Source organism: Brassica napus, chromosome A3 (assembly GCF_020379485.1).
Source record: "Brassica napus cultivar Da-Ae chromosome A3, Da-Ae, whole genome shotgun sequence".
NCBI lineage: Eukaryota > Viridiplantae > Streptophyta > Magnoliopsida > Brassicales > Brassicaceae > Brassica > Brassica napus.
Genome location: NC_063436.1, coordinates 23,611,540 through 23,636,391, shown reverse-complemented (window position 1 = coordinate 23,636,391; position 24,852 = coordinate 23,611,540). Strand labels below are relative to the sequence as shown.

The following is a 24,852-nucleotide window of genomic DNA, read 5'->3' as shown; positions in this document are numbered from 1 at the left end:
AATTTAAAAACAACATGTTAAGTTATTATTTATATTCTTAACAAGTTTATATCAAACATAAAATAATTTATATATGACAGCAAATTTCATTAAAATATATATACTAATTATTGTTTTGAAATTTTCAAAACACTCATATATTAGAAATGTTTTAGACTATATTTTTATACAAATGTTGTTTCTTCATTAATATTTAATTATATACTATTTTATATCTTAACTTTTATAATAAAAATATTATTTAAAGATAACAACACAACATATAAGTATTATCTTATTTTTTAGAAATATAAAATATTATTTCAAGATAACAATAAATATATGAGAATTATCTTCTTAGAAATTTAATATTATTAATATAAAATTCGTTTTTAATTAAATTATTATATATAACAATTTATTAAGGGTAACAACGACATTAACCAGTCTAACTTTTAACGTGAAAGCTCGATTCCGAAAATTTATTTCGCAAATAATAGTATAGATTGTGAGCATAGTTACTTTAATGAGTATTTTTTAAAAACATAAACAAAAACAAAAATTATATGAACTACGGCTTGACCCACGCACATTACTTGATTTATGAATGAGACTTTATATATGTGAGTATTTATTACTAATTCAATCTTTATGTCAATTATATCAAATGGTAAAAAAATTAAAAATTTTGAATTTACAAAAGGAAATATAACTATATGATGAAAATAAGATTCGAGATGTTTGTCTCATAAAAATAGTGTTTTAAAAAAAAATTGGACCCATTTATTTACTTAAAACTCTTCACAGCCTACAAACAATGGTATTTATAAATGATCTTGAATTGACATGTGCATTAAATTCAAGATAATATGCATACCATGAGGAAAATACGTGCATAAATTGTTATACAATGGAATTGGTCTTAATTTATAGTATCAAATTAGCTTAATGAATGAGTAGAGTTAAACTTTAGTATCAGTGGAAATTTTACAATCACATGTATGTGCAAAATTTTATTTAAAAATAACTCTAAATTAATAGATTAGATTGTTAAGAAACTCATACTTTCCTTCACAACTTCATCTATTGTTATTTCTGAATGTTCATGCAATTTCCAAGTACATATCTACTAGTATAGGTATTTAGAATAATAGCTTAGAATAATCAGTATCTGTTCGAAAAAGAGTTTTGCCGAAAACAAAAATTAGAAGTTTAAAAAAATTAGATTAGTTTCATATTATTCAATATGTAACCATGAGTCTCTCACTACATGGTGATATTTACATTGAAAAGGAGTAATGGTTTTTAAACACCTGTAGTGAAATAGTCTCCAAGAGTTTCAAACTTCTACGACAAAATTCAGAATAGTATTTTCTTTGTCCTGTTAAAAATGGCAGATGACTTAAGAAAGATATTGCATGAGATAAAATTTTGGGGTGGAAAATTTCTTAACTCTACCTTAAATTTAATATCATTTTTCAAATTTACTTTTAAATGTTAATCATTTTTTATAAATACCTTTAGTTTATTATGAAATATACAAAATTCATCCTCATAAATTATTTATAAATGTTGAAGAATTATTTATAGAAATTTATAAATTTAACTTTTAACAATAATCACTAAACTCTAAACCCAAATATTAAAATATTTTTGATTAAATGTATTTTTGAAAAGTGATATCCCTCTTAGAATTTGATATTGATAATATGGTGATAAATTTATAGATAGATCGAGATTCTTGCTAAGAAGACATTTGGATTTCAAGGACAAACTGAAGTTCTACTCAAATTTTGCTAAAAATTAACTATGCAATCTGGTTATGGGTAGTATCTTCAAACATAATTCTCGAATATAGTTCATGTTTGCACCAATGGGCAATCAAGACCGTTGACATAAGGATTGTGAGTTTATGACGAATGATTTGAAGTTTCTCCAGTCAAATAAATGATAGTCAGATATATATCAGACTGAAGACTAGTACAGAAAAAAGGTATACAATATATGTTAGCAAGCAGGCGTATTTATGTCATTATTGTTTTTCATAAACATTGTCAGGTTGTTAAGTTACACTTGTTTTTGGTCATCTCTTGGTTTACTTTTATGTTGAATTATTGATACTAATAAACCTTTCCGGAAACAAAAAGCTGGCAAGCATCAAAATCCTTCTAGAACAAGAAGTTGACAAGATACAAAATGACCGAATTCTAGGAGCATTAGAAACCATAGTCCATAGATATATAGGAAGACGAAATAAAAACTATAGACTATACTCATCCGTCTTTAAGTTATTTTTTTTTGTAAATGATCCATCGTTAAGTTACACTTGTTTGTTTATGTTTGCTTGTGTGTTATGTATTTTTAGTGTCATGTAAACTTCTTTGAAATTAAAGGAGTAAACTTTCCTTATGATTTGCATCAACAGACTTGTCATTCCACGTGACAATAATGCGATCCAACTATTCATGTGACTCCTTTGTCCCTCAATAAACGATATGATGCAGAATTTGGATCCATGTACTTAATTATTCATCTACTTTTTTTGTACATATATAAATAAGCTCTGTTTTATGAACACTTTCACTTTGATCCGTAAAGATAACGCATATTTGATCAATCATATCATTTTTTATCTATTAAGCTATGTCATGATTCTTATGTCAAATTGAGAAAGTCCAGTCTGCAATCCAAGAGTAGGTATATGATGCATGTGAAAAGTCATGTCTTATTATCAATGAAAACGTTTACATTGTTCAAACATACAAAAAGCGCATTGTTAATCATAAAAATATCTATAGGAGATTAACATGACTCTAATGGTGATATGCACAAATGAGAAATATAGGGTCCGATTGGTAATGGCTGTAGCTTAAAAATTTTTGATGTAGAAAAAAATCTGTAAACTTTTTGCTATGGCTTTAGATTTTATTGCTGTAGAATTTTATGGAAAACACTAAAAAATTATTTTGGATATTTGGCTCTGCAGAGCACTTATACAGCTGTAGGTTATTTTAAGAGCTGTAGTTTCAAAAAAAAATTTAAAGCTTGATTGCTCTGAATTTGATGCTGTAGAAATAAATAGGACTGTGGACATCATCCACAACAACTACCATTCACCCCCATAATAGTCCATATTTATAAAAATAAAAATTGAATTTTGGTCACTAAGCTAACATGATCCTTTGACAGAGGTACACACTATGTAGGATGCATAATGTAAGGTAAGAATGTGCGCTAGTATGATATGACCTTGCAAATCCAACTTTTGTGTAACAACAAGTAGAATATTATACAAAATGGCCAACCTAACTAGGATCAGATTTCATAGAATTAATAATTTGCCGTATGTATTCAAGCCCAAGCCCAAAATGATGTATTTATACTCTAGTCTGCGTGTATAGCTTAAGGTGCTGCATGCGCATCATTCATGACGATAAAAATGTAGATCATCAATTATTATAAGCTAATTTATAAGAATATGATTCATAAACGACAATCTAAATATCTTAGGCTGCTCTTCTGGCTCCTACTGATACATAATCAAAAGTAGTACTTAAACAATTAAGAAAATGATGTTAGGTGTGGGATTAACCAAAAGTATATATAATGTAATGAGTAATTAGTGGATTCTACAATATAATCAAATTAATTTATTCTATGAAAGTAAATGGGAGAGAATCTAATACGATAGCCAAGCCAATGTGTTTCGACATAGGAGACAGATTGTTGTCTCGTGGCAATTTCTAGATCTCTTACTGTAAACAATTAACCTAATGATCCGAGAACTCCATCACGCTTCTAGAGCAAGCCTGTTCTTTGGATTATTTAATTAATTAGTGTATATTGATCAAGTTGCTAAGTATATGGAGGACTATTATCTTACTTTTGTTTATATCAAAATTTACTCATTAGTGGCCTGGTGCGCCAGAAATGTTGTTCCCTTTCTGAACTCATCCCATGTGACAAACTCGACGATTAATACACTACATGATTATAATTATCGTTTAAATATATGACTACAACCTACCGTATGGATACACGTGAATATACTTGATTGGAGTTGTGATACATCGTCTTTTCCTTTCTAAAATATCAAATATTGCGCAGAGTATCGAAATAAAACCCAATTAGGATGATACAATATTGACTACCCAGAGTAACCAAAATTATCATTTGATTAGAAGTTATTATCTAGAGTATCTTCGAAAAGGGAACTCTAGAAGTTTCCAAAACTTTATATTTGAAGTTTAAAGGTATTTTTTTTTCCAAAAGCAAAACTTCAAACTCAACTTCAAAACTATTTATATTTTATAATATGGTCCTTATATTTGTCATAACTAATTTGAATTCACAAAAAATTTGTAAATAACTAGCACATATATAAAATATTACAGCAATATTAATAAAATATTATATTAAAATATAAAATTTTAAATAAAATAACTTAATTAATATTAAACTTCAAGCAAAATACCATATTATTCCATAAAGTGATTTTTGAAATGCATATGTGATATACTAGTGCATCTCGAAGTAAAAATGGTTCTCCTCATTTTAACTTGTAGATTAAAGATAAAAATTGCTGAAATCGGGTAATATTAATACTTGTAAATACATTAGTTTAGAACAAGAAAGTAAAAGAGAAACATAAAATATTGCGAAAGTACTAACTTTTATTGATGATATTAATACTCGTGAATATATTCAATATGAACAAGAAAGAATTGTACGAAAAGACATCATCATCAACAACAACAACCATTTTCAGTTATACAAAAAAATGGACAATATTTGGAAATTTTGAAGGTTCCAGGTCAAACTTACCTGACTATTAGTGTTGTTGTAATATTTAAATTTGTGTAATAGTTATGTCTTCATGTAATTTTTTTTTTAAAAATTTTGTTAAGTTTCTTTTGTATACTTTTGTTATCTAAATCTAGTTTTAAATATTTTCGATCTTATATAAAAGTTTTATTTAATTTTATGTGTAAACTTAAATTTTGTAAACAAAACTTAAATTATATATGAATCATAAATGTGATGTGTAATTGTAGAAACTAAAATGCAAATAAAAATATAAAACTTCAAATTTGAAATTTTGAGTAGTGAAACTTTGAATATAGAGTTTCACTCCTCAAAATTTCAAATTTGAAGTTTTGAATTTTTTTTTTATAAAGTAAAAAATTTTATATTTGAAGTTATAGAGTATTTTTTGGAGATGTTCAAACTATATATGATGTTTTAACTCATTTCGACGAGCCTATATTAAGGTTTGAGAATCTGTATGGTATCAAAATTGATTACTACCTTTTTCGTTATAGATATTACTCCGCCATAAGAGCATCTCCAAAAATGAACTTTATTTTAAAGTTTCCAAAACTCTATATTTGAAGTTTCAATGTGTTCTTCTTCAAAAGTAAAACTTCAAACCTAACATCAAAATTATTTATATTTTACACTATAGTCCTTATATTTGTCATAGTTGATGTAAATTCATAAAACTTCTATAAATAACTAGTACATATATATAAATATTACAGAAATATTAATTAAAAAAAATCTTACACTAAAATATAAAATTATAAATAAAAGTACATAATTAAATATTACATTATTCCATAATCTTATTTCCATAATGTTCTCATATATGATCAACTAGTGCATTTCGAAGTAAGAAATGATTCTCTTTACTTTTTATTTGTAGATTACGAGCCAAAAAATCCTTGATCGTTGATCTTTTAAACGAAAGTACAACAAGCAGGAAAAAATGTCACGAGATGATTGAATTACGACTGCAAAATGAAGCAAAAAAGTTAGCTTTTAAAGAAGTAAAAGAGGAAAATAAAATATGCTAAAAAACTTAGCTTCTATCGATGATGTTAATATTCGTGAATACATTCGATCTGAACAAGAAAGAATCATACAAAAAATACGTCAAAAACAACAACAACAATCATCTTCGGTTACACAAAATTTGTTTGGAAAATATTTTGGAGATTTTGGAGGTTCCAGAGCAAATTTACCAGACTATTAGTGTTGTTATAATATTTAAATTTGAGTAATAATTATGTCTTCATGGGTCTTTTTAATAAGTTTTTATTATGGTTTTCTGTAATATTATTGTTGTTTAATTCTAGTTTTAAAATATTATAAATCTTATTTTAAATTTTTTTATTTAATTTCATGTGTAAAACTTAAATTTATAAAACAAATTTGAAATATTTATGAGATATAAAAGTTTTAAGGATTAAAACAATAAACAAAAAAATATTTAAAAATTATAAATATGATGTATAATTGTAAGGACCAAAATCCAAATAAAAAGATAAAACTTCAAATTTGAAGTTTTGAAAAGTTAAACTCTATATTTGGAGTTTCACTCTTCAAAACTTCAAATTTGAGGTTTTGAAGTTTCTTTTTGGAGAACAAAAAACTCTATATTTAGAATTATAGAGTTTCTTTTGGAGATGCTCTAACTAAGCATATATTTCGTAATTATATAACCTATATATTCATTATGTTATGTGCTTATACTATTACTCGCGAGTCGATATACTGTTGATAAGACTTCGTTCATAAGTAATTTTCAATCAAAGCAGGAGTAGTATTATTGGACCTCACGGCCGGCTTGTGCACAAGACTAGATGGTACACTTTTTTTTAGCAACGAATAGTGCACAAGAAATAAAGAAAAGTGGACTAAAATTAGGGGGAGCCTTGACTGAGCAGATTCGTTAAAATGGGCCCCATGAGAATCAGTTTTGAATCGGACGATGGAAAAACAATGCTGTTACCGATACACAAATGTGAATTAGACAGTGGTAGATTGACCTGGTTGTGTAAGTCAAGCACTGCTCTTTAAAGGCGTACGTGTCAGGATATGCCAAGTATTGGGAAACACGTGTGTCTCGTGTGAATCTCGAGAAGAATAAATACGCATCTATTAAAAAATCAACTTAGGTTTTATCTCAGCAAAAAATGTGATCTTAAAATTTCTTGAAACTAACTCTAATATTCCTTTTTTTTTTTGACTAAACTCTAATATCCTTTGTGTGCGAAAGCTTTACAGAAAAAGAAATTTCTTCTTTATGAGTATTTGTTAAATCTATATACTTGCTAATCAACTTTAGTATCAATAATTCGAAACCCACAGGAAAACTTTCAAACAAGGCTTTGCCATTGAAAGCAAAACCGGAATTTGGTAAAACCACCTACGAGTTGTTTTGTTTGGAAGTTTGAATACATAAGGAATAAATTAGTCATCTCCTATATATTATTTGAGAAGCATTGCAACATTTTTTTGTATTCACGTGTCATCACTAAAATAATTCTTAGAGCACATGCAATGCAGGATCCATAGGAGAAATACTTAAAAAAAAAATTGATTTTTTTTGCTTTTCGTGTCGGATCGGAGCCGAAAACTCCCAAGCTAAGGATTGATCTCACCTGAGTTTTGTTACTGTGTTGCGGGCCCCACGATACGTGGCGGCCTACGATTAATCTTTTTTTTTTTAATTAAACAAAAAAAGAAAAAAATTAATAAAAAAATAAAAAAAACATTGGAAATCGAGCTTGGTGAGACTCAGCGTTGCATGTGCTCTTAAAATCCTTAGAGAAATAGGTTGGTTCATCTAAATATATAATAAACTTTTTATTAAACCACAATAAATACAGTATTAATATACTTCATTATTTCCTTAAATAAGATTACAGAATTGCCTAATGTAGCTAAAGTATATATGACAATTAAAGATTTTAAATAATAAATATTTGATAAAAATAAGTGTGTATTATAACTATATTTACTTAATTTTAAGCTATTAAAATAAATTAAACAATCATAGTAACCATATAATAAAAATTAAAAAAAATTATTTATATATTATATTTTGAATTTTTAAAAACGAGTATAAATTACTAAAACTGTTAAAAATTTACATTCAAATTTTGTGATCTATGATTTAAAACTTTTGTTATGACATGATACATAAATTAAAAAATAATATAAGTTGAAAGTCTCATTTAATAAGTATCAAAAATAAAAGATATATAAATATATGTATCATTTTAAATTTAAACTATATGCCATATAAAAATACATAAATATCTTAATTTTGAAATTTACTTTGAACATTTTTTTGATAAAAATTTTGAAAAAATAGTGACAACTTAATTTTTTAAAATATTATAAATTACTTAAACCTGTAATCCCACAGTGAACATTTTGTTATTACTAATTTAGACTTTTTGCTATAACATATACAAATGATAAATTGAATATGAACAAAAAACATCATCTAATAAATATTAATATTAAAATATACTATATATATGTTACTATCGTTTAAATTTAATTATATATCATATCAAATAGAAAAAATATTTTTTTGATTCATAAAATTTATTTATATATTCGCACCAATTTAATTGTATAAGTAGTAGATAATGACTTTTTAATTATTCAATATATATTTATTATTTTATAATATGTTATAAACATATAATATATAAAATAATTTATATATATAATATTCATTCCGCAGGTCTTAACCTAGTTAATAATTTATTGCGTATACATGTTCATTTTCCCAATATTTTTGCCGTTCAACTGCTACAATATTTTATTCGACTAATTCAATCAAATGACTTATATATATATCAGTTTTATAAAGGTGATATGAAAGTGTTATAATCTCATCAATCACCATTGATAAGCTAGTGCAGATTGTTTTTTCATTTTTCTGTTCATTTTTAAAAATATATCTTGTGCAGAATATCGACGATTAATCGTACACAGAGGTGTTTTATAAATCAAGTAAATACGAAACCAAACAACGGTCCAATGGAGAGAAAGAGAAAGAGAAAGCGTGTAAGGTAGCCACGGCGTCCGGTGGCGCGTCCGAGCGCGTACCGGCGCCGTTGGCTCTTTACCCTGTCATTCCGTTCAAGTCATCGTCTGGTTGTTCCGATCTGTCAGGTATCTCCGACATGCGCGCGGATCTGGGGTAGGGTTTCGTTCCGGGAAGAGATCGGCTCGCGGCGACTTTTCTTCTTCTGGATTCGCGGCGAGGAGGTACGTCTGGTAGATCTTCGTTTCAGCGTCGTTTTGGTCACGGGATGTAGAGGCTCCCATAGCTCTTGCATCGCCGCTCAAGTTCCCGGGTTGTGGAGGCTTCGTCAGCTCTGCAGCGCCGCTTAAGCTCCCGGAACGTGGAGGCTCCGACAGTTCCATTGTTGCCGGCTAACGGTCCCTTAGTTCCTTTCTAGGGTCTAGTTTTTATTTTCTGTGTTTGTCACTAGTTATGTGTTGTTGGCTCTGGTTTTGTTGGCTGAGCCCTCGTCGGAGGACGATGGATGCTCTCTGGTGGAAGATCGTTTGTTTGAGCGAAGCCCCCTACTTTTTGGCCCTGTATTGAACTGTGGCGGATGAGATCTCGGCCACGATTGATTCTCTCCGAGATTAGGCTTAATTGGGAGGATAGGCGGTCGCGGTGAAGATGGTGTGGAGTCGAAGTGCTCCGGGGTGGTTTCGGTGTACCGGTGGGTGGTTCTCCGGTGATAGTCGAGGCAGAAGTGATGCGGCGGTTCGCGATGGAACGCGGCCGACATCATTTTGCTCTCTTGGGCCTAGGGCCGTTCTTGGGCTTGCGGTTTGTTAGTGGTTTGTTAGTGGGCCGTATTTGATGTGGGCCTTGTAATTGTGATGGGCTTTGGGCCTTTATTAAATAAACTTTGTCGGAAAAAAAAAAAAACAACGGTCCAATGAGGTGATGGCAGGGCACGTAAATAAGTAGCCTAAGAAAAGTGTATTGGGACCCTCCATCCTGTGTGCTAGGAATGATGGGCCCACAGTATTTATGCAATTAAGAAATAATGACATAATTTCCTTTTAAAATGTCACGGAAAATACAAGAGAAAGAGAATAAAATATTTTAAATAGAAGTGAGTGACGTGATTCTATGTAGACATTTATTTGGTATATTTTTATTGTAAATGAAAAAATCTTACAAGGAAAAGAATATTCAGCACCCGAATTGTTTAACGGACGCGTACAGCACAAGTAATATATTTTGCAGGTGCTTTATTATTTATAATCACATATAGCATTGGAATTAATATGTTAATGCCAACGATATATTCTTTTAACTGGCTTAATAGTAATACCAACGATATTAAATATATTAAAACTTTGTAGTTAAAGTTTAATTTAAAAATTATAAATCAATATAAGAAAAAAGACTTGTAAGCGACATGTGGGGTTTAACTTTGCGAACTTCCGAACCTTGCGCAAGTGTACGACGTTAACATGTTTGAATAATTGCTTACACGCTTCGTTTGGCGCGTGTTTCCTACTTCAAGAAGGATCCTTTATTAGTTACTAGGGTTGGCCCGCCCTACGGGCGGGTGAATTTACAATAAAATTATTATATTATTAAAATTATTTTAGTTTTATAGAACACTTAAAAATTCGAATGTTAAATGTTTGTTTTGAATTAGTTTAATTGTTGTTTATTGACCATTGTGTGTTGTTGTTGTTTCATTTTTACTTGATACTGGATATTATGGTGGAGCTCGGTTATTTTGTTTTGTAGGTGAAGCAATGTGTACGGTTGTTTTGTAGTGAAGCAATGTGTCGTTTGTTAATAAGTTTAATGTGGTGTGATGGGGAGGAATGTTTATATAACTTTGTATATGATTTGGTATTTATTGTTTAGCAAAGAACTTGTCGACATGGGTTTGTGAAACTTGGCTATGTGAGAGTGATTGTGTATATTTTGTCGCGTAGTTATGGAGTTTTGGTTGGGTAGTAACTGAGTTGCGTGAGAGTTTGTGGGATGTAACCGGCTTGTTTAACCATGGATGCCTTCCATCAACACATGTGTTGTGATATTTTTTATGGAAGAAAAATTCAGTTATGATCTAAGTTGATTGCTTAGCAAGATAGCTCACCTTGGGACGGTTGGGGATTGATGGTGGAAGATCCTCTCAAAGCTCGAGCATTGAGTCCAGCATAAGGCACTGTTTTCCTGATGACGAGGTTTCTTCTTTGTCATTTGGTAATGATTAGAGGAGTTCCAACGCAGAAAAAAGTAGAGAACCACATATTTGTGAAAATTAACAATCAGGAGCTTCAATCGTTTAGTTGTGAGAGAGTAGGTGTTGAAAATATCTTCAACCTATATTGTTATTTGAAACCTTTTTGTTTAATGGGTTAACCTGTTCTAATCATTTGTAACTTCTCGTGGCTCGTTAGGCGGTGGTCCGGAGCAATATAAAGAGATGCAGACTTTCCTTAATAAAAATTTGCTTATGGGTTTGCGCTTGTGTCTTCCTTCCTCCCTCGGATTGTCTTATTATTTGGGTGTTTTGTTGTTATGATCTAGTTCTGTGATCAGTCTTACTTTAAGCTTGTGTGTATTATGTTTTGATGTATTTGCCTAGGAATTTCGTTGATTGTGTCGGTCTTAGTCTCCAGAGTGAGGTCATGTTTACTGCTGGCTTAAGCTTCTAGGAGTTGCATAACTCGTTAGCTATATATTTCACCCCATGTAACATCTCGTTTTGTTTCAATGAAATCTATTAGTGTTATATTTGCTGTTTTGCTTTGCTTCGGGCGGAGTAGTTATATTTGTTTAGTTGAATAATTGATATTTGTTTAAGTTTTTTTTTTTTTAAACTACGTTAAAATATTGTAATATTTAGCTTCTTCATTATGGTTTCTGTTTATTCTCATTATTGTATGCATTTGATCATTTTCGTCTATAAGGTAGCTGAACTGAGACTAATACAAAAGTGATTTGTATTTTGGATGTGGTGATATTTCAAGATGTTTGCTTATATAATTTTTATTAAAGAAATTTGTTTGCTTTATTTATATAACTTTCGCTAAAAATAAAAATCTTCTAAAAATGAGATGTATAAATTTTTATATTATTTTATATTTTGATCAAAAACATGAAACCGACACCTGATCAAAATCATGATAGACTTATTTCTTAGCTAAGTTAGGTGTTTGAAATATAATATTTAAAAATAGTTGACTAAAATTTAAGATAGAATTAAAAATATTGTTTCCTATTGAGCTGGATGCCCCTCCCTCCTTGCTGAGCTGGATAGCCTAAGGAGAGAGGCAAGTCAACTTTATTATATAAGATTGTTTCCAAGGAAGTCCAACGATGTAGTTAATGTATGTAATTTTCATATTGTTTGATCAAATCATTCAAACCAAACAAATAATGACTTCACATTAATCACAATCGTGAGTGCGGTGCGGTATCGTGACAAAGCTTTCTCCAAAGTCTTCTCAATACGTCACTCATCACGGGAACAAAAAAAAAACTACTCCATAAAAAGAGAGAAAATGACATGGTATTAATTCTACTAATAATTAATGTGTCGTTGCAATAAAGAGAATACACAAGTGGTGAGGTTTTATATACGTAACGCACAAGACCACGCGCGTGTGGTTCCCACGAACCAATGACTTTCTTAACGTCTAAGTGCGGGGGGGACCCATGTTTCATGGAACCGTTTCGAAGATTTTTTCCAGGTTTTTAACTACCTCATTGTCCTTCACATGTAGCTTTAATAACGATGTTGCCACCAAGTTCCATGAAATCCAACTGAGTTTTCATAATAGCATTTAGTTTAGCTATGACGTTATTAAGTTATTAACACTAGGATTAGTGACACAGACAACAGAATCAGATACCAGTATTTTTTTCATTAAACTTCTGTTTAAGATCCTAAGTAATTGTTGCATATATAGTAAGGAGTACATATAACTGATATGGTCAGTGGTCAATGATGAAGTAATTGTGATTTTAACCCTTTTAAAACATTGATGACTTGTTTTAAAAGTGTGAAAACTAAGGTCTCGATAGTTTTCTAACAAAGTTTTGTAAAAGAATTATGAATAAAAACTAAATGCTTTAAAAAACTGAATGCTTAAAATGTATTCTATCTGTTTCAGAATGATAGATATTTTAGTTTTTCACAAAGATTAATAAAACATATTAAATTTTAATATTAAATACATAATTTTCTGTAATTATCTATTTTTATAATTTTAAACCAATAAGAATTCATAAAATGTAATTTTTTTTGAAGTTTACAATTAGTTATTATTAGTTGATTAAAAATGCATTGGAAAAATAAAAAATATATCATTTTGAAACAAATTTTTTTTCTAGAATATATATATATTTTTGAAACAGGTGGAGTATTCAGTATGTGTATATATTTTTAGTTTGTATTATATTCAGGAGTTTCATAAACTTATACAATCATGCAAATAAACTTATACCACAAACATTCTATCCATATTTTTTTATATTTTTTTATATTTTTTCATTTTGTTCCATTTTAATTTGATTTTTTAAAAACATATATATATTTGTCTTTATTAGAATTTTATTTTAAATTAAAAGTTTGTGGTAAATCAATTCATTTTATGTAGTTTTAAAATATAGTAGTTTAGTAAGTGACAAACTGTGTTTCTAAGAAAAAGAGCCTTTCATAACTCCACAACATTACCTCTATTTTGCTTTCGATTCATAAGAAAAAGTCTATAAACTGAGGAAACAATAATTATATGAGTGCCTCAATTATTCCTCATAATGGTTAGGTAGTTCGAATTATTAAGAAACTCAATAAAGTAAATAAAGAAAGAAGGAGAAAATTTGAAAAAGCGGTATTGCAAAACAAATGGAAAAAAGAAGCCAATAGATTCTCTCTCTCTTCTTTACACTTTCCTTTCCTCAAAGCTTTGCTGCTTTTCCTAACCTTTTCTCTCTCTAAACCAGAAATAAACCTGCCCTTCTATTCCTATAAAAGTTAACTCCATTTTCCTCTCAAATCTCCTCCACACCAAACCTCTCTCTCTCTCTCCCTCTCTTCTTATTTCAAAGAACAAGAGAAAAAAAAAACAAGAAAATGGAGGTGTCGACAAGAAAGCCTTATTTCATAGAAGAAGAAGACGATGGATTGGTTTCTCTAGCTGAGATGGAAGCTGGAGTTTCTTCTCCTTCTTCTCCTTGTTACACAAACATGAACCAGTACCATCCTCAGAGTTATTATTATAATTACCATCAGTACTCTGTTTCATCCCCCAGATCTATTGTTGTATCTGGAAAATTCCATGATTTTAGATTCGACAACAGCTGTTTCGGACAACAATCAGTTCCTCATTTCTTGGACTCTTGTTTCCTCTGTAAGAAGCGTCTTGGTCATAACAAAGACATCTTCATGTACAGGTACACATCTTTTCTTTCTCTTACATCCTTATTTCAATTTCTGTTTTAATGTTTTTGATCTTTTAGTCAACAATAGAAGAAACCCTATTTCTGATATTTTAATGTTTTGATTTTTGTGGGAGTAACAGAGGAGACACACCGTTCTGTAGCGAGGAGTGTAGAGAAGAACAGATAAAGAGAGACGAGTCAAAAGAGAAGAAAAAGAATCTGTCTTCATCTGTGAAAGCTATGAGAAGAAATGAAAAGAGAAGCTCTTCTTCTTCTCCAACTAGATCTCGTGACTATGCTTTCCGCACTGGAACTGTTGCTGCTGCTTAGTTTCAATATCTCTTTAGTTAATATTCCAAGTCAAAACAAAAACCAAGAGAATCCATTAAAGCCAGTTGCTGTAAAAGTTGGTTCATGGTTTGAATTTTAGAAACTCCTTTTCAAGGGTTTGTCCTTTTTCGTTTTTATTAGATTTTATTTTGCATAAAGAAAAAAAAAATCATGCAATTTTGGGAGTACAAGAAAACTGTGGCCAAACGTTTGCCTATGTGAATTTGGTACATCTTTTTTTTTTTGGTAATATGTGAAGAAAACAAAAATATATGTAACATGAACATCATCATCAGCCTGGCTGTTCTTTTATTTTTAAATGATGGGATTGTAATGAAATAGTACAAGATATATGTATATATGTGTGATAATAACTTATATATTTGTTTAATTTTCGTTATTAAATTGACATGTGATACAGTTATGATTCGAAATAAAATTTGATGTAGTGTTGGAATCAACTCTGATTTGGAGTAGGTTTGATGTCATATGACTCGAAAGAATAATATAATGATGTATTATTAGCCTTTAGACAATTTGTTTCTGCCCATGTTCTGTGATATCATTTGTGCAGTACAAGTTTTTCTTTTCATTTTATTGAAACTGAAGTACAATTAGTTATAGAAAGCAGTAGTACAATTTCATTTTCAGAAAGAAAGATTTAAGGTTAATAAGCTTTTCATCTCTTGCAAGTCACAAACATAGATCTTCTGTTAACCACAAGTTCTTTTTTTCACAATCATCTGTAGTATTATCTTCTTGCAGTCTTAAAATGTATTATGTCGTCCCACATCAGATCACAATCACATTCACATGATGTTGGTTATTCAGATATTGTATCACGGGTCAAGTTACTTGGAAAGGCAGGTGTTGATTTGGATTAATGGGCTTATTACATTACTACTTTGGGCTTTTATCACACTTCATATTAATGCACATTAACAAATATCATCTCAACCATAGTATTCCTCTACTAGGCTCTCATTAGTTCATAACCCCTTTTGTCAATTCTCCAACAGAACTTCTCATATTTTCGGAATTTGATTCTTTGATAATTTTCCTAAGACTTTGAACGACAAAGGTCATGTTGGGTCTCTCTTAATCGTTTTTCTTCAGACAATGATCAGCCAATTTAGCAACTCTCCTGACCATAGCAACTGGATATTTGTTTCGTTGCTTTTTATATTAACATGATATAGTTTAACCCATTTTACAAGAATCTTCTCAGCCAATGGTTTCATTCGTTCTATTGTGCGACGACCAGTGATGATCTCATACAGATCAACTCCAAAGCTATAGACATCGCTATTTGTCATGAGATAGCCGGTGTCTACATACTCTGGAGCTGCTAGTATGAGAAATGTTAATGCAGTTGTAACATGAGTTTTGTCTCCTCCGGGACCCTCTCTAGCAAGGCCAAAGTCCGGTAATTTCGGATAAAAATCATCATCCAAAAAGCACATTTGATGATTTGAAGTCCATGTATATTATCTGTTTAAACGAGATTCTTTTGTTGGTTTCAAAATCACCAGAATATCATACAAAAAAAGCCAAAACAAATATCATCTCAACCATAGTATTCCTCTACCGAGCAAGATATTAAGTCTTCTTTTTTTTTCCAAGGCAACGTTGGGGTACTTGTAGTGAAGAGATGATCCTCTAAGCTGAGAAGCCTGAGATTAGACATGAAAACTGCTTAGCCATTGCTTGTGACCCTTTCATTACAAACAAAATGATCATATAATATTCGAAGCTCAACCCATTTTCTTGACAAAGCTCGAATCTTTCAACAATTTGACTCGCAAAAGCCATAACTGAAGCTATACATATTTGTTGAGTCGTTGACTATGTTGATTGAGTTTCTTGACGGCTACGGTAAGTGGAGAATGAGACAGCTCCATCATAAAGGCCTCAGAGTGGCCCGTGGATTATGTTGGACAATGGGCTTTTTAGAACAAATGTTGGTTGAATGGAACTGAGATCAAGAGACCCACAAAAACATGAATGTCTCACGAAAATCTGACATTGATAGGTTTTGATACAAAGGAAAAACTCAAATGGAAACCGAGGTAAAAAAGCAAATAGAAGAAAAAAGGGTAATGTATTACAATTGTTATGTGGGATTTTACTTGCAGCTAATGTAGTAGTCTAAACCTATTAAGGGACACACAAAAACAATAACAGAGACAACCTAGTTCCAGCTTCCTGAATACAAATATGCCTTCTTTTGTTGTTTACACAAGTCTCCTCTGCTTTCTCAAAACGCATGATGCTCTCGTAGCTGCTCGCTCCTTCTTTCCTTCACGGCTTGTGTAACTTAAACCCAAACACTCTTGGCACATAGCTTTGCGATGCCTTTTGCGGTTTAAGATGTCCGTACGTCATCAGGAACAGATGCGGAAACGTTGTCCCAAAGTATGCTCCATCTATATCTGTTTTTATATTATTAAAGAACACACACAAAGATTGCAGCAAATAACACAGCAAGATGTATGAATAATATCTAATGAGAATCAAAGCGAAACCAGACTAGACTCTTTGTAAAGCATGCATATGTAAGTATAATATAACTAATAAGTTGAGGAGCGAGCGAAGTAAAAAAAGGATACTGCCTTGGTATTTTGATCGTGGGTAATAGACGTCTTCACATTTGGGGCAATATATCTTAACGGTGCTTGCTCTAGGGATATCAGATTGCCCAACCGGTAAACAAGGCTGCCCACAACAATACACTCTCGGGCACCTTCCAAAGTCATAGTTTTTGTATTTGTCCAACTGTAAAAATCATTAGTAATTGGTAAAGAACCAAAACAACACTTTGTGTATATTCTAACAGGACTGTTTCAAGTATATAAAAAAGTTTCTTTACCATGGAAGCCAGGCCTTTGCTGGTCAATATGTAACGAGCATGAATCATTCCATACAACATCTCTGCAGCTGACTCAATCAATTCATTCTGTTCCTCTGTAAACATCTCACCTGTTAACATTGAAAGCAACACCTAAACGCCATATCAACAAATACATACTAATTCATTCTGTAAGGACTTACCATGAGAAGAGTCTACGTCGAGAATCAAATCAAGGGCATAGTCGTAGTAAGGAACTTGATGGCTGAGACCACACAAGTTAAAGTCATCCTGGATGTAATCATCATCAACCTCGCAGAAGAACTCGTTCCCACGCAAGTTGCAGAACCAAGATATCCACGAGGTGTCCTCCCCCTCAGAGCCACTCACCTCCGATTCCTCGCTGTCTGTCTCTGATATATCCACAGCTAAAACAACCACACAACATTTCATCAAAAAACAAAAACAAAGTCTTGCTCTAGGAATCATGAAAAACAAAAGTGGCGTTTAAGATTCAAAGTTTCTAGCTTTCATTCAATTCAATATATTTCAAAGAAACCCAAATTAAGAAACAGAGCAAATCCATAAGTAAGAAACCCAAATTGAGAAACGGGGGCAAACCCTAGGTAACGGACTCGGATAGAATCTCGAGCGATTCACAACAACCAATAGAGGCATAAGAGACGAATCTCACCGTCGGAGATGGTGGTCTTCGAGAGAGACCCGGAACGTGAATCTCTGCTGTTGTTGTTCTGGTCATGCAACTGCTTCCCTATCATGACCGAGTTCGATGCGGCCTTGCCCTTCCCATTGACGGGCTGAGACATCGAATGGGAGGCTCGATTATCGCGAACCTCGTTTAACCGTTTCCGATCGACGACCTCCGACTTGGATCCAACCGTTCCCCTCTCCCTATACATGATCTAATCTAATCTAATCTCTCCCAATTTTGAAAAAATACAACTTCCGAGATCCACGCCGGTGAATCCAAAAAAAAAGAAGAACGAAAGGAGGCGTCGAAGGAGAGGGATGAGCTTCACGATCTCTAGGGTTTCCAAACGGAGCTTCTCGCCTCCTCGCGTATATATCTATCTATCTGACAACTAGTCTCTTGGTGGAACATACACAGATAAGAAAAAAAAAAGGAATAAAAGAAAGAGACGAGGGTAAAACGGGAAAAGAATAAATATAATTAGGTTCTCCGTGAAGAGGAGAGACACGTGACGCTCACGTGATACGATTGTAAGGCTTGGACCGAATTAAACAGGCCCGGCCCATGTTAGATCATTTCTTCTAAACCAAATATAAAATCTTTTCATTGCTTGGGTTGGTTAACTTATATATAAGTTACAAGAGAAATCCAAAATAAACAAGCTTTATTCAAAAGAAATTTTTTGATTCTGATCTCTAAGTACTAAACTTCCATTAAAGAATCACAGAGAGTGTTACTGAGGTGGTGGTGGTGGTGATGAAGGATGTTGAAGAAGGTGAACATGATTAGTGATGGCGTCAGGACAAGACTGAGCTTGAAGAAGCTCTAGCCTCATGAAAGGATGCACGAACTGTAGTGTGTAATCTTCGTCTGCAAATAAAACACATAAAGATATTGGTCTTCCATCACTTCTATATGTAGTAGAGAGAGGCACAAATAAAAAGAAAATCGGAGGAGCTTACTCTCTTTAACAGTGCCGTATAGCCAGCAAAGAACCTCATCAGCAAATGCCAAGCACACTCCTCCCTAGTTTCCCCCAAAATCTCATTTGTGTTTAGTTTTAGTAAGATTTGGATTATAATGAGAGAGTTTAGTGGATAGAATACTGACCTGCCAGTAGTTTTTCAGTCTGGCTCTGTGTGCGATATCTTTTGTTCTCAGTCTCTCTGTGCGTACTAGTCTCCCTCCATCATCTCTACACAACAAAGGAAAAGAAAATGTTTACTTTGATTGCTCTGCTTGAATCTCAAAAAGGAGAAAACTTATATAAGGTTATCTTTACCTATATCCAACGACAATGTATGGCACTCCTGCTACAAATGATTGTATCTGCAACAATAAACCAGTTTTCTCATTGTTACTTCTAAGAATCCACAAGAAAGGAGAATATGCAATTCGTGAGACACCATTACTTAGTACCTACCCAGAACTTAAGCAGTTTCTCTCTCTCATATCTCTCTACGGTACGATCATCCAACTACAGAGAGTAAAGAAACAGTAGGAAAGTTACAGGCAATGAAAAGAAGCTGAAATAACAAAGGAGCTTAACTTAGCAATGAAGAGGCATACCTCGCGAGTAGTTTTCAACTCTATATAAATCCTCCTTCCTTCATCAGTTTCATCGCAGCAATCCATTTCAGCACCCATCAGAACACGGTGAGCTCCGAGTTTAGTCTTGACAACAGAACAGAATTCAACATTGGCATCCACGTGGTGTATTTCTTCCCCATATGCTCTTCCTGGATCTTCCGTTGCAAGGCTTTCGAAACAATATCCCCAGTAACATCTGATTGCAATATAGATAGCATTGGTTACATTAGGGTAGCAAAAAATGCAGTGTAATACACATTTCTTCTGCCCTAATATTCTGAAACACTGCTTAACTATTAAACCTTGTCTGTCTCCTACAATGAAGATTACCTGCGGCGATCTAAGTCACTCTGTGGCCTTTCAGGCAGTTTATGGACATCCAGATATATGGTTCCATTCCTCTTATGCACACCCATTTCCCATGGCTCATGCCGATTGTAAGCAGCACCCAGTATCTGTGAGAGAGATAAAACAAAGCAAAGCCAGTGAGTTATCAAACAGAATTGTGCATTCTCGTTTCTTGTTCAGTACAGTAGTAACAAGCAACAGAGTAAAATAAATGATGAGGATCTTATTTACCTTGTTCAGATTATTACGGAATGTCTGTCCAAAAAGAAGCACAAAAAGACAACGTTGATGTGAAAATCTCTTCAATGTAATGAAATTGAGAGTTAAATGGACTTATACACACAAGCACTTCATACCACAAAATGAATGTTCTCCAACGAAATGTTTTTTGCTCTTATGCTGCCAAGAAGGTCACCAAATCCCTCAGAGCCCAGATCTGCCTCAAAAAAAGAAAACAATCAGCTTAATACCTCAAACTTCGACATCTTGCACATGATCCAATAGTTCTCACAAAATATAATGTAAAAACACTAAAACCATTACCTATTTTCTCAATAAAAGTATCATAACCTTGATTTAAATCCGCTCCAATGTCTTCAGAAACATGACGCTTGAAAAGCCTCTGGAATACAAGAACAGAGTGCGGATGATTTAAACATTTACATATGTATGTGCTCGCATGCATATACAACTAGATATAGTCAAACAGAACAAAGAATACCAAAAAGGCACTCACCAATCCTCGCTCATCATAGAACACTTCTCCACCTTCTACACGACTGTAGCTAGTAAGCTCACACGGCTGTCAATATCAAACATAACGAAACACGTTAGCAAAAGCAGCTCTGCTCTTAAAACAACTAAAACAGTGTTCCTTGATAGACGTTGTTACCTCCTGAAAGACGGTAGATTTCCTAGACAAAGTTTCTTTACTCTTAGAAAGTTTAAGCTCGGAAACAAAACGCTCATCACGCTGATAACTCTGGTACCTCCCACCTCGGCCACCACGTCCTCCAGGGTAAGGCCCGGGACGAGGGAGAAGCCCAGGTCCTCCTCTCCCATTAGACCAACGCCCACGTCCCATTCCTCCTCTCCCACCATGGTTATTGTCATTGCTCCATCCCGCAGGCAAAACTGTTACATTTAAGAAACTATTAACAAAGATAGTAGTGGCTCTCCTATTAGCTAGCTATCTACTGTATCAAAACAAGATTCGAACTTGCCAGGAATAGAGTAAGTGCTTAAAGCAGGTGTCTTAGTGTACTCTTCATTATCAGACCCAAACAGATCCTTCTCCTCTTCTTCTTCGTGGTAAGCAGTTTCTCCATTATCGTTTCCCCTATAGCTATCTACTCCATCATCATCATCATCATCTCCATGCTCCTCTCTCCCGCCGCTGCTTCCGCTACCGCTTGAGCTGCTACCACCACCACCTCCTCCTCCGCCTTTAGAGGAAGACGCCGCGGAAGACGAAGCTGAGCCAGACGAGGAGGAGGAGGAAGAGCCGGAGGAGGAGGATTTCGAGCGCGAAGATCGAGAGTCGTTGTCGGAGTCTTCTCCGAACAAATCTTCGATTGGGTTTTTCATCGGCGGTAAATCCATGACAAGAGAAAAAGGTTTTGGGGGTTAGGTTTCAGCTCCTTCCCGATGCAGCAGAGAGCTTCCGATCCGAATCGAGAAAGAGAAGTACGACACAGCGAGTTACTTCACGAGTTAACTCGGTTTTGGTCACTCTATTGGGCTTTTAATGTAAAATGTGGAAACGAATCAGGTCCATTTAGCTTCTTTTTATTTATTATCAAAGGAGAATGTAACTTTACTGAACTTACCAAGTAACCCTCTATATTTCAGAATAATATTCTCTACATATATACATTCAACTTTGGGTTAACTTCAGAAAACTCCATGTAATCCTTTTTGGATTTTACACCGTCAACATTTACACACATCCTTTGTTGTCAATTTATAGCACATTTTAATTTGCATTTAAACAAGGATTCACTATACAAGGCAATCGAAATGAAGCCGAGCAAGTTCAGTCGATTGGTGGTTTTAAAGAGGGCTCTCTTCGTTTGTACATCTGAAAGATGCATCCAGATAGTCCATCTAGATGTCGCATCCATATGTTTCATTGGGATGTTGTTCGTTTCTTAATTTCGTTATGTAACTATGTTTGTTTGCTTTTCATTTTTTTAACTTTTATCTGCATCCAGGTGGACTTCTTAATAAAATGACTAAAATATTTTTTTTTTACGTTTTGACAGAAAAATAACATTTTTACAATTTTGATCGAAAATATTTTTACGGTTTTTGAAAAAATACGTGCTTTTCGCGAAAAAATGCATTTTTATGGTTTTGACGGAAAAATACGTTTTATGAGTTTTGCGGAAAAATACGTTTTTGCGGTTCGAACAGGGCCGAGGTCTACAAGCAGCTGTACCATTTGAATCCAAACCCCCAAAAATATACCAGCGAGGAAAAGACCATTGAGAAAAAGAAGATTAGAAGAAGCCACCAAGATTTATAATCATATTATACCAACAAGTTTCCTGAAGGCCTTAACATGCTCAACCCTCTGCGCTTGAGCCTCTGTCACAGCATCAGCTGCTTTCAAAGTTCTGTATAGATTCTTATGAACCTTAAGATACTCATTCTTATACATAGCTACATCGTTATACATGCCCTTCTCCTTCATGCAACTTATAACCTCCATCACTCTCTCAAAATACCCACCTCTCAGGAAGTTCACCACAAGCTTCTCCAACAGATCTTGCGTCACCTCCAAGTCTCTGCTCGCCACGTTCCTTTTGATATCTCCCCACGTGACTGTGATCTCCCTGTACATTCCGAGAGACGAGTACATGTCGACCAAGATCCAAAAGCTTTGCACAGTCGGTGAGATTGTTTTCATCTTCTGGATTTTACGGTAGGTCGTCACGGCGTCTCCTTGCATTTTGGCTTTGCAGAAGTAGTAGAGAGACGAGTTCAGCTCGTAGAGCATGCTTGGAACTTTGGTTTGCTCTCCTGCGTTGATCTCCTCAGCCAATAATCCCCTGAGCTCTGTGTTTTCACAATCTTTAATCTCGTTTAAATGATCTGTAACTAAACCGGCTTTCGTCATTTGTCTGACAAGAACCTCGGCGTTTCTCACCATCTTGCTCTTGTGATAACCAGACAAGACCTTTCTATATGTAGCCAAGTCCATGGGATTGCCAGCGGAAACCATGTCGTCAAGAACATCATGAGCAGCTTCTAACCAACCAACAGCAACACAAGCATCAATAACATCAGCACATAACTTAGTTCCACCCACCGAGAACAAAAGCTTTGACAGCTCAGGGAGGTTCTCACGTCTCTTGTAACCATATACCAACTTAGCAAGAGTCTTGTTAGTGAAACCAAGCTTGGAATCTGCGTAACTGACGAACGTTGCTTCACTATCCACTCCAAGAGACGAATCTCTCTGCAAAAGCTCAGGTGAAATCCGAATCCTTAAACCGGATTTGATATGGTGAGACCCAACAGGCAAAACCATAACCTTTTCGAGATTCTGAACCGAAGGCAAGTCCTTGCTCTTGCATATATCTAACACAAGCCGACCCGCGGAACAAACATCATCGAACTTGAACTCAAGGCTTAACAAATTATCATACAAACGACGATAGTGACAAAGAAGCTGACTCGGGACACGACCGATACCTTCCTTGATCTTCTTCAACTCGTCTCTCATCCCATTCATTTCATAAACACAAGACATGATCACAATCGAGTGCGCATCCGCAACCACATCGACTTTCGCCATCAGCTCGATAAGCTCTTGGCCTTTGAGAGAGAATCCAAACCTCACACAAGAACCAAGCACGAGATTAAACACAACCGTATCAGGCTTCACGACATTACTATTCCTTTTTAATTCCATAAAACGATTACAAAACTGAACTAAATAATTCGAAGCTAAGCAAGTCCCGACCTCTGTCTTCACCATATGCATCACCACAAGCCTCAGCACATCAGAGGTTACAACAAATCCCTTCTCCAGCATTGTGCGGAGTATGTTACAAGCGGATTCAGACATCTGAGCTCTCGCTAGAGAGAGTAACAACTTAGTTAACGCATCGGAGTTTACAAGACCTGAGTTCTGCTTTATAGCTAAACGAGACAGATCATCAGCCTTGCAAAGCCAAGCGGGGTCGGAGGAGTAAGACAAGACAGTGACGAACCTGTTCATGGTGGAACTATCTGGAAACCCGTAGAGACGTTTGTAATCTTTGAACACGTCCCAAGCGTCATCTACGCGGTGATGCTTGAGAGCTGTTTCGAGCTTCTTCTTGAGAATCACTTGTGAAGAAGCTTCCCAGCTTAGTCTTGCAGGTTGAACACTAGTGCTGCAGAACAGGGACGATTTCGAAGATGCGCTAACTATGCCACGCAGCGATTCAAGAACAAAGTTCCGTTTCCTAAGCATCTGAATCTAGAATTTAGCAAATGAGAGAGCACACGAGGGATTTGAAGAACCCTAGATTGGTCGGAACTTGGAGTCGAGAGAGAAGACGAGTGGCGAAACCGTGAATTTCATTTGGTCCGAAGACATTTGTAACTTTTTGTTTTTACGGTAAAAGGGCTCGATAAAATCTTAATTTGCAGTTTTGGCAGTTATAATATTCAATTGGAACAATCAGACCTACAATTATATAACATAACAAATCTTTTTTTCTTTTTGTATGCGTAAAATCTTTAATCTTTACAAACGTATTGATGTGTGCTATGTACAAACTCGTAAAACATTTTCTGTATACATGACGT

At 33.8% G+C, this 24,852-nt stretch overlaps 4 protein-coding genes across 5 annotated transcripts; 1 reads left to right on the top strand and 3 right to left on the bottom strand.

Moving 5' to 3' along the window:
* Positions 1-13,680: 13,680 nt before the first annotated feature.
* On the top strand, positions 13,681-14,676 carry LOC106440226 (FCS-Like Zinc finger 2). The gene is made up of 2 exons (XM_013881841.3): positions 13,681-14,233; positions 14,362-14,676. The coding sequence occupies exons 1-2, from the start codon at positions 13,914-13,916 to the stop codon at positions 14,549-14,551; spliced, it is 510 nt and encodes a 169-aa protein (XP_013737295.2). The 5' UTR covers positions 13,681-13,913; the 3' UTR covers positions 14,552-14,676.
* A 1,880-nt stretch (positions 14,677-16,556) lies between these two features.
* LOC111197909 (casein kinase II subunit beta-2) lies at positions 16,557-18,556 on the bottom strand. Of its 2 annotated transcripts, none has more exons than XM_022716772.2 (5): positions 18,094-18,556; positions 17,603-17,827; positions 17,421-17,530; positions 17,161-17,326; positions 16,557-16,983 (listed from the first exon to the last, which is right to left on the bottom strand). In XM_022716772.2, the coding sequence occupies exons 1-5, from the start codon at positions 18,317-18,319 to the stop codon at positions 16,853-16,855; spliced, it is 858 nt and encodes a 285-aa protein (XP_022572493.1). In that variant the 5' UTR covers positions 18,320-18,556; the 3' UTR covers positions 16,557-16,852. The 2 variants fall into 2 exon arrangements, with proteins under 2 accessions (XP_022572493.1, XP_022572494.1); XM_022716773.2 differs by having other exon boundaries at positions 17,421-17,515.
* Positions 18,557-18,690: 134 nt separating this feature from the next.
* Positions 18,691-21,769, bottom strand: LOC111214253 (NAD-capped RNA hydrolase DXO1). Its single transcript, XM_022716771.2, has 13 exons — positions 21,273-21,769; positions 20,942-21,183; positions 20,786-20,851; positions 20,593-20,671; positions 20,406-20,485; positions 20,281-20,304; positions 20,032-20,156; positions 19,681-19,897; positions 19,535-19,588; positions 19,394-19,440; positions 19,222-19,306; positions 19,074-19,137; positions 18,691-18,981 (listed from the first exon to the last, which is right to left on the bottom strand). Exons 1-13 carry the CDS (start codon positions 21,649-21,651, stop codon positions 18,845-18,847), a joined length of 1,599 nt encoding a protein of 532 aa, XP_022572492.2. The 5' UTR covers positions 21,652-21,769; the 3' UTR covers positions 18,691-18,844.
* Positions 21,770-22,550: 781 nt separating this feature from the next.
* LOC111197910 (pentatricopeptide repeat-containing protein At4g17616) lies at positions 22,551-24,648 on the bottom strand. The gene has a single exon (XM_022716769.2). It carries the CDS (start codon positions 24,512-24,514, stop codon positions 22,577-22,579), a length of 1,938 nt encoding a protein of 645 aa, XP_022572490.2. The 5' UTR covers positions 24,515-24,648; the 3' UTR covers positions 22,551-22,576.
* Between the last annotated feature and the right edge of the window lie 204 nt (positions 24,649-24,852).